The following is a 13,474-nucleotide window of genomic DNA, read 5'->3' on the forward strand; positions in this document are numbered from 1 at the left end:
ATGACCAAAAATAATATTGTTAGGTGCAGGGAAATTGAACCTGAATTTGATTAATTAAATCATTCTTGAAATGAAAGGAAAAAGGCTTCATCTTTAGGAGTTTCTTCTGGTTCTGGATTTACTAAGCCAATATACACGACATTTTAAATAAGAGTTTATCAATTCATTGAACATGGCATGTTTTGTGTCCAATTAACCTTAATTGATTTTTCATATATATGGCTGTTGGTTGAATGGAGACAACCGGCTACATATGTTAACGTACAATTTTGGAATTACGTAGCTATCTTCTTAAAATCACGGAAATAGCAATATGATTATCGAGGTAAAATAAAGATAATTGAAATATACACATGCCTATTTCTAGTGTGTTAACGTTTCACAAATCATAAATTTGTCATTTATAGGAGGACCAAGTTAATTTTGGGGTCAATTAAAAGGGCAGCTCTAGTAATGTTAGAAATGGTCAAATAGCTTATCGTAGCCTATATTATAAGTACGCGTTTTTCCTCGACTCAAGCTATATTTTTCCCATGCATAAAAATGTCTAGTTATGTGGAACATCTTTCGTCTTAGGGTTGCATCCCCATAAACAAATTGAAGTTTTCTATTTTAGCAATATTCTTAACAAGAAAAGGACAACCTAGGTATAGAGCACCCCACATTCATGCAGGATCCGCGATATAGACAATCTATCTAGGAGTACTGTACATGGACCGGGTTAGTTCGGATTTTATCAAAATCAAACCAAATCAACTATATCGGTTTGGATTGAAATTCGGTTTTGACGGGTCTTTCGGATTTTTTTTTTACATGAATATTATTTCAATTTTACTTTATTATAAAGTTACAGATAAAGTTTTGATTGGTGAATATATGTTTACTAAAATTTTTAGAAAATAACAAACATATGATCTAATAAAATATTCTTACGAGAGAATTTTTTTGTAACAAATGATAGTAATTTATTTTCTTAGTCATCTAACAATAATTTTTCGTTGATGTACGCTTTCAAGATTAATCGAATTTAATAATTAAACATAAAAATCAATATGATACCTAAATAATGATATGTTATATATGTAATTTTAAATTATCGAAATACCACTTCAAATTCGAAAAAGATATAGGAAATCTTGACATATGAATATGAAAAAACAAAGAGATGATTGATGCATCAATAACACTTAGTAATAAGAAAATGATACAATCCATTATTTAAAATAAACAAAAACGAATGCACTTCATAGTTATGTTAAATATTATGTCACATGAGAGGATCCCAAATATTTCTAAATATTTTTTAAAGAAAATTCTATATAAAGTCTTAAAAGTATATATAAAAAATATATATTTATATGTTGATTTGGTTCGGTTTTTTTTACTCGATGCCAAACCAAATCAAATCAAACCTAGTCGGGTTTTTTAGTCGGTTTGGTTTGACTTTTCGGTTGGATGCGATTTTCCGGTTTGGTTTGAACACCCCTAAGTCTACCATAATGTAAGTATTAGCGGTTGCTTCTACGACTTGAACAAGATTTTTTTTTTGTGTGTGTGTGTGTAAAATGAAATTTTATCACAATGATATAGCAATGTCATTTAGTTTAACCCTATGATTACCTGACGTTTTAACGTTATATTTATTATTAAATCCTGATTAACAAGATATGTTACGTGCGCGTATTGCGGTCAAATGCACACGCAAGTATACGCGGTCATCAAGTAATAAAGTGACTAAAAGTCGGATGTCAAACCCACGAGGACTTGTGATTAACTATTAACTAAATTAGACTATCCTAATTATCTAAACAAGAATTAAACCTAAAAATATTTGACTCTAAACTAATTAAATAAAGTAATATAAATAATGAAGTTTGAACAGAGAAAGAGCAGATTTTTATGATATCAATATAATGAAAATGATCTAGGTTATGGGCTATCTAACAATCCTATTGTATTCTTCAATTGAATTGTCTGACTAATTTATCTAGTTTATTGATTGACATGGTTAATGTTGCTCATAAGAATCTATCGAGTTCTTACTCGCCTATTCAAGCTAACCTAACGCCTATATGTCTATGGAGTTAGAATCAACAAGAACGCATTTGTAATTCCTGTAAATCAACCAAGCAAGGCAATTAGGTATATGTCTATCCTAACCGCAAATCCGTCCCCCGATGCCAGGTTCAAGAACTTGCTCTACTCAATCCTATATGCAATCTAGAATTCTCACTTTCAAGTTCAATTCTAGATTCGTAGATAGTATTCAATTGGTGATCAAGCAATCAAATAATTAAGAGCAAGATTGAATAAATAAACTAATACGACAAATCAAGTAATCAAAATCAATATTCAAATAATAATATTCATGAAAGAACTGCAACCCTAGAACGTCAAGTTTAGCTCCACATAAACATGGTAGCCAAACAACATATCATACAAAGAAACATAAAAATTATAAAGTTTGGTGGAAGAAACGTTGAAACCTGGCCTCAACGATGGCTCTGTGCTCTCCCTTCGTCAAAAGTTAGTCTTAAAAACGTGCTCCTCTCTAAAAAAAATGGTCTTTAATGACTAACAGGCAAAATAATCAAGTCCAAAACTAAAAAAGAGACAAAATAGGCTTTAAAACCCGGAATACGCGTTGCCTCGCGACAGCCCTCGCGGCGCCTGCTCTAACGCGAGCGAATTGGCTCGCGTCGCCTGCTTCGTTTGTCTTTTGGATTTGCTGCCTAACTCTCTCGTTTCTGTTTCTTTCTTTTTCCTTTGCCTTTCTTTCTTTTTGAGTCTTTAATCATTGTTTAATTATGATATCATAATATTTCCAGTATCAAATAATCACAATCCATTCTTGTAGCGTATAAAATACACGTAAAATCTCTATTTTGCTCCCAATTTCGTCTTTAACGTACCTACATATAAAATAAGCTCAATTAAGCATAAATATAATATAGTTTAGCATCAAAGCCTCAAAATATACGGTAAATAATGTACTAAAAATATATAATTATAGCCAAACATCAGCGCGCCAATACAATCAAAATCTAACTTGCATGAAATTCAGCCACTGAAGCTACGTTTAATTTCAAGGGAGCACATCTTTTTATAAGAAAAATCAAGTTAATTTCATGCATCTTACTCATAATTATTTTCCCCGTTACAACTCTTTTTACTTTAGCCTCACTGCAAATTCCAATTGTATATAATATGTCCTCCCTCATTTAATTCACATACCAGTTACCAACAGCAAAGTCATAACTAGTTAAACTAGAGAGCTGGAAATTCTTCTAATTTATTCACACTCATAGGAAAGATCAAACACACGTAACAAGACTATTGAGCTAAAACCAGCTCAAAGATACTCATAATATGTTGTGATATTATTCGATTTGGATCAATTCCGCATAATTTTCCCAAAAGGCCTCGTACCATCCACAAGTCAATTTCGTTAAAGTATTTATGGCAACCGAAGCATCCAACTAGCTTCTTCTTGCGTACGCGCCGTCACCATCACTTTGCTATCTCCATACTCATCCCGCAAAATCTAAGCTCTGATACTAGCTGTTGGCTAAAACCAGCCTAAAAATAGTTTAATATGGTGTGATATTGTTTGTTTTTGCCATATGCCCGCATGATTTTTCTCGTAAAGCCTCACATCATTAAGTGATTTTTATGTAAGACTTTGTTCGCACACCCAAAAAAGATAATTTTATGCCTGGTAAATATTGTTGGAGTTAAACAAATAGGTGGTTCCCCATTTGACAATTTTTAGCTCTACTTGAGCTGTCCTATATTGACCCCAAAATTAACTTGGTCCTCTCATATATAACAAATTTTGTGATGCACTCCTAAAAGTAGGCATTTGTTCCTATCTTCTTTATTAATATTTGGCTTAATTAATTGTCATGCCATATCCCGTTATTAAGAAGATATCTAGGTAGCATTATCCGATTAACTAATTAATGTTAATCAAACAGATAATACGACATGGTTGTTGAACAAAACCTCATTTCTTACTTGTGGTGCTATCCACGCAGTCCTAAAAGTCAGCATGGTTCATGTATTCACAACATATATTAACTCTGTTATTGACAGTATTGACTTAGTAAATCCAGCACCAGAAACAAACTTATAACAATAAAATATGAGTATTAATCCGGATTCAAAGCTCCTTTATTTTCTTATTTAATTGCCGGCACACCTAAACAATTTTGTTTGGGTTCAAAACGTTCTACTTTTTTCATACCTTATAACCACCAAATCCTAATTGATGATTTTTATGTTGTCTAGTGGTGGTGTGTGTATTATTTGACTCGCTAAGCAAAAAAACAAACAAGAATAATTAGTTAAGAAAAAAGAAAAAGAAAAATAAGAATAATAAAGAAGTTATGTCATTGTATATATGTGAGACGTGAAGCAAATTAAACATTTAAACATGCGATTACTGCAATCATAATACAGAAGACTTGCCAGCACAGCACTACAGTTTGTTATAAACTCAGAAAGCTAAATCTTGTCATAATACGGCCCTTTTTTTTAATGGTAAAAGCTGATCAAACATATGGCTTCTTCAGCTGTTCTTTGTCCAGCTATCATCATGTCATATAGCAAGTACAGGATCCGTCAAAAGCTACCTCAAATCAGAGGTCATAGCTATAGAGATGAAGGTATATATGTTGTTTTCTTTTTCGGCTTACGTCTGTGTAATATAATTTTACACTATAAGATCATCTAAAAGATAATGATAATCATCCATAGTAACCTGAAAAATAAGACAGTTAACCTAGCTGTTGTAATAGGTTAAAAGTACACTAATAGTGTAAAAAATCATTACACTGCTAGTGTAGATAAATAATCCTGTTTTTATATATATCGCTGCTTTAGAATTAATAAGAACATCTTTTGTTGGTCAAAATTGCAGGGAAATCAAGGCATGTAGTTGATGCAAATTTGCAAGTTTTAAAGGAAAGAATGGAAGAAGTGAAGATGAAAGAGAGATTAGAGAGGTGTTTGGTATGCGAGCAGGGTTGGAATTACACAGCTACTACTGCAAGTTTATATTTACAAAAGAAACGCAAGAAAGAATTGGATTACATATCTCAATGTGTTCAACTTTTTTGCATGGTTGGTGGAACTATTGGATTTACTATACTTGGCTCTAGTCTTTGCCTTTACCTTACTTCCCTTCTTATTCATTTAAATCTAAGCAACTGAGTTGTGCTCGTGCTGGGATTCTAGCTATTTGTAACTATATATGTGATTATTTTCATTTTTATACATATATTCTTTTGGGGTATTTAATTGCCCTATAGCTTCTAATGACAGACCTTATTTTCTCATTAGCTCAAATTTGAAATCCATTGTTAACTTTTTCCTTCTTCAAAAGTCAAAAGATTTGGGAAGCACTTTGTTGATTCATGAATTCATAGTTGCAAGAGTACAATGTTTCATTTTTCAGATAGAAAGCAAAAGAGAACTTTGGAATATCTGGGCAACATATATTGCTGCATAATAAATTTTTAAAAGTAAAAGTGATGAAGAAACCAGCGTGATTACACAAGAGAGAGCGCTTTCTCAACCAAAGCAATGTACTAATTGCTTTTAACAGTAACTAAGAATCTGAGTACTCTTGATGGCGAAGGAGATATTGATAAATTTTAAAATAAGTCGTAAAAAAGCGAGAGGGAAGTTATGAAGACGGTTAAGGTTTTAATTAAGTTAATGATATTTTGAAGACTGCAAAATAACATTTGGGATAAAGTGGTAAAATTTTCGGTCAATCCAACAAATGGCTTTATATGTATGATGTTTTTATCTTCACTTTTCTTTCCAAGCTAAAACCGAAAGTCTTGTTTTAAAATTAAAACATCATTAAAATTTGGTTTAAATTGTTCTCTTTCATTTTTGTTGTCTTTTTTGCGTGAGTTTATAAAGTCAATTTTATGAATCACAATTACAAGTTTGGTTCATAGAAATATAACTGTAAAGAGTAATACCGAGGTTATCAAACAGCACAAACCGAAACTGAAAATTGAAAAACCGAACCATACCAAATTTATTTCGATATGGTATTGGTATAACAATTTTAAAACCAAAACCGAAAATACAATCTTTCAAAATCGTACCAAACCGACCAATGACCTCCCCTAGTTCCTTAGGAATGCTACAGTCGCTACACGCGAGCCTACAGATCCTCCAAAAGAGAACGTAGGATAGGTGCGAACATGATCAAGATAGCGGAATGGAGGAGAATCTACTGAAGCTTCTCGGTCTCCAACTGCTCCTGGTTGTTGACAAGCAGCATTCCTTCTTTGATTGAGCGTATCCACTTCTTCTACCAATTCATCTTTTGTACTATTACATGATGTAATTACCTACAAGAGGTTACCAGTCAGGTAAAAGAGCAGAGAAAGATAATTTTGGAAGATCATGATGAATTCCCATTCACAAATAAATCGATAATCTTGTACGCCATTATATTAGAAACGATCAAGTCGCAAACATTTAATTAATACCCAGAAAAGACCATAGAACATAGGATGTTAACTTATGAATGTTTCTAATGGGAATGTAAGTCCAACATTAGTGGTCACTACAATGTCTCTGCATCTGTTCTTTTGGATTTTGATGGGGCCCTGGGTTACTATCAAATTATAGTAATTGATTAATTAGAGAAATGATTGCACTGAATAAAATTATAAACAGGACAGAAACCGGAGGAGCTCACCAATAATCCACCGGGAGCAACAAGTCTTGAAACAGAGTCCCAGTACATAATCCTGAAATGACCGAAGAATAACGTGAGATAGGAAAAGTAGCAATGTTATATGTATAAAGAATCAGGGAACACCTTAACTATATGAAAGGGAAACAAAGGAGACAAATAAGTATGCTCATTAAGGAGTTAAAAACTTTTAGAGAGAGGACATTTATTTATTTAGTGATTTTAGGTCTTGAGCCAAGCACGTGAAAATACTTTTGTTGGTGGACAGCAATACATGAATGATGGGTGGCACTAATACTTAAAACTTAGAATCTCTGCCTACTTGGGTACCGTACTAAATTGTGTCATCAATTCAACTCTTGAAGAAGACACTTCTATTTATTTATTTGATTGAGACTAACAGTCTAGGCCATTAGAGGGAGGTACCAAGAGTAAAGAGCGTTTTAGGACATGAAAGATAAAAACAAGACACATGTAACATACAGGATTCTACCTTTTGATAGGACCATCAGGATGCAATCCAATGGCATCTAAGGTCCCCTTATCCATAACTAGCTGAAACCTTTTATCCAATTTTGTGTCAAGAATGTCATCAACCTGTTAGCCAGTAGAAATTTGTTTAACCACGAAAAAGAAGAAGCCAATCTCCAGCAAAGAGAGCACCAGATAAATAAGCACACATGACAAGAGCACAAAATTAACAAGATCACCGACTGCAACTGTTATGGAAGGTTCTTCCCTACGCAAAAAAATCCGCGTTTAAGTTAGCACAATGTTTGTACTCTTGATCACCGAACATGTATAATCAGTGCTATATCTTCCAGTGCAGGAACTTAATAAACGTTCATTGCGTGCGGACACAGTATTGATGGAAGTGTCAGGAGTATGGGGAAACATTCACAAGTAACGATGATTTAAACTTGCTACTATCTGTATATCTAGCCACCTGAACGTAACCAATAATGAAAAATAATAGAGACCATTTAACAATAAGAAGATAACAGAAAAGCAGTTATTCGCCACAAGATTTTGAATACAACAAAGAGAAGCACTGGTTTCCTTTTCGTTTTCGTACTGGATTCAGATGCTGCTGTGTATACATCACAAATTTGCTTAATTAATAAAAGACAAAGGTAAATTTTTACCAAGAACTTGACATTGGTGAAACCATCACGATCAGCAAGGCTTTGTGCAAGGTCAACTGCTCCTTCACTATAGTCAGTTCCAGTGAGATCAGAGAACCTAACGCCATATGTAATGTGTATTAGTAAGTAATAATCTTCGGATTCTCCCCCTCCGACCCACACACACCGAGAATGTTTAAGACTAAAATTGATTAAAATACTGCTAAAACAATGAGTAGGTTCTTAATATAATAAGACCTGGGCACTTCTAATAGAAGCTAAAAGATGTAGGTGTAAATGTGTGATAAGAAAGCCATATAATCTCCTAAACTATATTAACCACAAGAGGTACATAGATGTTGGCCACTAGATCACTTCCATTTTCCCCACCGAGCCACAGGGATGGACATGCTAATTTAACTACTCAATCTGTTATCTAGGTACAACTACCAAAGTTATATGCATAATCTCTCTCTTTCTTTAAGAATTTAAAGTTATACATTTATCTTTTTATTTGTCATCTTCCAGAAGTGTTGTTAAAGACTTGCTTAAAGCGCGCTTAAGCCCTGAAGCTTGGTGAATCTTAAGTTGTGCGCTTCACCTAGCTTAATTGGCACTTTAGTGTAAGCGTCAAGTTGCTAAATCATGCACAAACATACAGAAACCTTCATGACAACTGTTTAATACCCTATGAACTAGGTAATTCACAAAAGTTTTCACCGTGACAGTATGGCTCTTTAACAGGTTATAGAGAATATGCATTAGGACAAGAAAGCTCATCTATTGGTTACAAAATGACAAACGAAGCAATTAGATGTGCTAGCAAAAAAAAATTAAATTTACCCTTGTTTAGCAAGCTCTTGGAGAAGCAGTCCATTGCCAGTACCAATATCAAGCACACTCCAACCAGACAAGTCCTTCTCACGCTGCACAACTGGCTCAGAATTGGCATCAGCTGCGTGATTTGGCAAGTGACCCTGGCAAATGTCCATGCACAAACCTTTGGCCCAAGAGGCAACAATTTCCATGACATTGCCACCAAACCTATACAAATACAGCAAAAATATACACATCAAAATATCTCTTTGATCAATATGCAAGCACCACCCTCTCACTTATTTTTCATTTAAGGGGTTGGAACGTAAAAGGCTAAAAGGAAGATAGAAAGACCTGAAAAATTAATTACTCTCTATGATTGGAATAAAAATATCATAAAAAGCTAAATCTAGATCTTACTCCAGCCAATCATCAAAGTGCCATGCTGTAGATCTTCTATACATAAAAACTCTAGTTATCAAATACCCGTTCATTCTCTCAGTTACTATGAGTTTCCACTAGTGATCCACACACTGAAACAAATATGTATGACTTGCTTGGTAGAGAAGTTATAGAGCGCAGAGGGGAAGCATTTCTTAGAATTCTTCAAACTTAAGAACCAAAAGCAACATATTATCTAATAGCTAGGATCAAAAGAAAGATATTGCGACTATAACTTTGCATAGAGTTTTACCCTACTATTTTCAAAAACTTGACTGAGTTTTGGTTTACCAAATTCATAAGTACTGTTGAGCTCTAAAGATTGGATCAAGCTGGAGTGGAATAGTTCCAAATGATTCATATAGACAACCCTACTTTATTCTAGATTGATGGATAGTTGATTGATTGATTGATAGATAGTGTCACAATGGAAGGGATGAGGATAACATAATACTTGGATAGATGAAAAAAAGGAAAAGATGCAAGCTGTCGTCGTTCTAATCCGTACCAAACTTCACCAGCGTGGCCATGCTCACGAAAGTTTGCCAATTCATCAGCATAAGCAGAATCCCAATAGCTTTGGAAACCAAGCATTGAGGAAACTGCTTCACCATCCTGCTCATCCTTGTCAGAACTGCTCATATACAAAAATAAAAACAATCAAAAGCTTCATAAACCATTTAACCGTGTTTGTAATGGATAATCTCTTCTTGCAACTATATACAGAGGCCGAAACATATGAAAAGTCACAGTCTGACTACTGCTTTACCTTAAAATTCCCTAGCTCAATAATGGATAAAGCAAAACAAATCATAATAGATAAAATTATGCCTTAATTCAAGGTTCAATGTCGTTAGTTCCACCCTAATTTATACTATGACACTTCTTTCAGTTTAGGACATAACCAAATAATTGACACCATTCAACTAACAGTATTAGTTTATACTATAAATTTCATACAACTTTCAATTAGTCAAATTGGTTAAACTATTCGAGATTTTTTTCCTCTGTCAAATTAACTGTTAACCTAATATTTTTCCACTAGATAAATCATAATTTATACCAGTAACATCTTCAACATTACGGGTAAAGTTATAGTCTCTATATATAAGAACCTGTACTCGGCTCGGTAATTGAGAGCTTCAGTGGCATCAGCGTGGCGCTGCTCATCATCGAGAGTACTTCCGTACTCGCTCTTTATGGACCAAGAGTCGGCCGCCACGGAGCGGTCATCGTCGGAAATCAGATCGGCTGCTGCCGGTGGTCGGAGTTGTGTTACGTCGGAGTCCTCCGGCAACAGTCTCATTCCGGCCATATACGTATGATAAAATCGAATTCGAGATGCAAAACCCTAAAGGGAAGAGCAAATTAAAGAAAGTGGCAAAGTGGGAGAGACAGAGGAGTATGATGTACGATTGAGGAGTTGACAAATATGGTAATGACATCTGATGCAAGCGTGCCACCACGTCGGACGTAGGGGTAATTTTGTCTCTTTACGCTTATCGCTTTTCGTTTCATTATTTTTTGTTTCTTTTATTTACATAGTTTACGTGGAACTATGCTCTTTTGATTTCACTATTTTGTAATAATCATTTTTTGTTATAAATATATTAGATTATGTATGTTCATTTAGTACTCTGTTGTAAATAAGCTTCCTGAAGAAGCTTATCCATATGGAACTCCACCGTAAATATGTTTATCTATTTAGTACTCTATTGGAAATAAGCTTCCTGAAGAAGCTTATCACTTCAGTACCCAGTTATAGATAAGCATTACCCCCGGTAAAAGATTATCCATATCGGGTATAATAAATTTATCCTTTCAGTACCCCGTTATGGATAAACATTATCCCCGGTAGAAGATTATCCATACCGGGTATAATAAGCTTATCCTTTCAGTACCCAGTTATGGATAAACATTATCCCCGGTAGAAGATTATTCATACCGGGTATAATAAGCTTATCTTTTCAGTACTCCGTTATGGATAAACATTGCTCTCAGTAGAAGATTATCCATATCTGGTATAGTAGCAGCTTACACAGCAGCTTCTTTTCTTCTATAAATAGAAGAGATTTCAGTTCATTATGGTACATCAGTTTGAATTCGAATAATATATCAGTTTCTCTCTATAGTTGTCTTTACTTTACAGTCTTTATTTTATAACACGTTATCAGCACGAGACTCTGACATCTCGAGAAAATACTTTGAAAGTATTACAGGTAAGAACTTTCTTTTCCTAAATAATGCCAAATCTTTCTAAACTTGAATTTGTAGCTCTGGATATATCGGGCAAAAGCTACATGTCTTGGGTGCTTGATGCTGAAATTCATCTTGATGCGATGGGTCTGGCAGACACCATCAAGGATAAAAATCAGGCATCAAACCAAGATCGTGCCAAAGCAATGATATTCTTACGCCATCACCTTGATGAGGGCCTGAAAATGGAATATCTCACTATTAAAGATCCAGTCATACTGTGGAATAATTTGAAAGATAGATATGACCACCTGAAGATGGTCGTTCTTCCACAGGCACGTTATGATTGGACTCATCTAAGGCTACAAGATTTTAAATCTATCAGTGAGTATAATTCTGCTATGTTCAGAATTATTTCCTAATTGAAATTATGTGGTGATAATATTACTGATCATGATATGTTGGAGAAAACTTTCACCACTTTTCATGCCTCGAATATGCTCCTGCAGCAGCAATATCGAGAGATGGGATTTAAAAAGTATTCTGAACTTATCTCACATCTTCTTATAGCAGAGCAACATAATGGGCTATTAATGAAAAATCATGAAAGTCGACCTATTGGTTCTTGTCCATTCCCTGAAGTGAATGAGACGAACTTCCACCAAGCTAAACGTGGAAGAGGTTGTGGCCCTAGTCGTGGTCATGGCCGTGGTCGGGGAAGAAACCCCAATCATGGTAATAATAATGCACCAAAGAAGCCTCCTCACCACCAGCAGTGGAAAAGGAAGGAACAAAAGCATGAAGCGGTGCAAGCGCCAAATGCAGAAAATGCATGTTATAGATGTGGAGGAAAAGGGCACTGGTCACGTACCTGTCGTACGCCAAAACACCTGGTTGAGCTTTATCAAGCCTCCCTGAAGAAGACAGAGAAAAATGCTGAAGCAAATTTTATTTCTGAAGATAATTTAGACTTCATGCAATTGGATGTAGCTGATTACTTTGCACTCCCAGAAGGAGAAACAAGTCATGTAATCGGTAGTGAATCTGTAGAAATGTAAATATTTTAATTTTTGTTGTTTGTAATAGATAGTATGATTATGTAATTGTTGTACATAAATAAATGTTATGCTTTGATAATGATGTTTACTATAATATATTTTATTTATGTTATTTTGAAGAATATGGATAATCCTCAAATTATGTTTGGATCAAAGACAAATCATGAAGATATTTGTGTTATTGATAGTGGAACAACTCATGCCATATTCAACGATCAGAAATACTTTTCTTATTTGCATAAGGAAAAAGCAAATGTTTCAACAATTTCTGGTAATATAAGTTTGATTGAAGGCTCCGGAAGAGCCATAATATTTCTGTCTAAGGGAACAAAACTTATTATAGACAATGCATTGTTCTCCTCCAAGTCCCGAAGAAACTTGTTGAGTTTTATAGATATCCGCCGAAATGGGTATCATGTTGAGACAATAGATGAAATGAACAGGGAATATCTTTGTATTACAAAGAATATTTCTGGCCAGAAATGCATTGTAGAAAAGTTACCAACTTTATCTTCTAGCTTATACTATTCAAAAATTAGTACAATTGAAGCACACTCTATCGTAAACCCGAAGTTTACGGATTCAAATACTTTTGTGCTTTGGCATGACCGTTTGGGCCATCCCGGATCAATAATGATGAGACGAATTACTGAAAATTCGAGTGGGCATCCATTAAAGAACCTGAAGATTCTTACAAATGACGAATTTTCTTGTGATGCTTGTTATCAAGGAAAAATGATCACTAGACCATCACCAATGAAGGTTGGTATTGAATCCCCTGCCTTTTTAGAGCGTATACATGGGGATATATGTGGACCTATTCACCCACCAAGTGGGTTGTTTAGATATTTTATGGTCCTAATAGATGCATCTTCAAGATGGTCTCATGTGTGCCTACTATCATCTTGCAACCTGGCGTTTGCAAAGCGATTAGCCCAAATAATTCGATTAAGGGCACAATTCCCAGATTATCCTATAAAGGCCATTCGCCTTGATAATGCTGGAGAATTCTCATCTCAAGCTTTTGATGATTATTGTCTATCAGTTGGGATAAAAGTTGAACATCCTGTAGCTTATGTTCATACTCAAAATGGCCTTGCAGAGTCATTTATTAA

At 34.5% G+C, this 13,474-nt stretch overlaps 1 protein-coding gene and 1 long non-coding RNA gene across 2 annotated transcripts; one reads left to right on the forward strand and one right to left on the reverse strand.

Annotated features, from left to right (window-relative positions):
- The first annotated feature begins 4,422 nt into the window (after positions 1–4,422).
- Positions 4,423–5,339, forward strand: LOC107794417 (uncharacterized). The gene is made up of 2 exons (XR_012704252.1): positions 4,423–4,667; positions 4,922–5,339. It is a non-coding gene; the product is annotated as an uncharacterized LOC107794417 (long non-coding RNA).
- Positions 5,340–6,031: 692 nt separating this feature from the next.
- On the reverse strand, positions 6,032–10,551 carry LOC107794416 (uncharacterized). Its single transcript, XM_016616903.2, has 7 exons — positions 10,221–10,551; positions 9,614–9,739; positions 8,692–8,892; positions 7,870–7,966; positions 7,218–7,321; positions 6,728–6,779; positions 6,032–6,374 (listed from the first exon to the last, which is right to left on the reverse strand). Exons 1-7 carry the CDS (start codon positions 10,418–10,420, stop codon positions 6,147–6,149), a joined length of 1,008 nt encoding a protein of 335 aa, XP_016472389.2. The 5' UTR covers positions 10,421–10,551; the 3' UTR covers positions 6,032–6,146.
- Positions 10,552–13,474: the final 2,923 nt, after the last annotated feature.

The sequence above is a fragment of the Nicotiana tabacum genome, chromosome 3 (genome assembly GCF_000715075.1).
Source record: "Nicotiana tabacum cultivar K326 chromosome 3, ASM71507v2, whole genome shotgun sequence".
Taxonomy (NCBI): Eukaryota; Viridiplantae; Streptophyta; class Magnoliopsida; order Solanales; family Solanaceae; genus Nicotiana; species Nicotiana tabacum.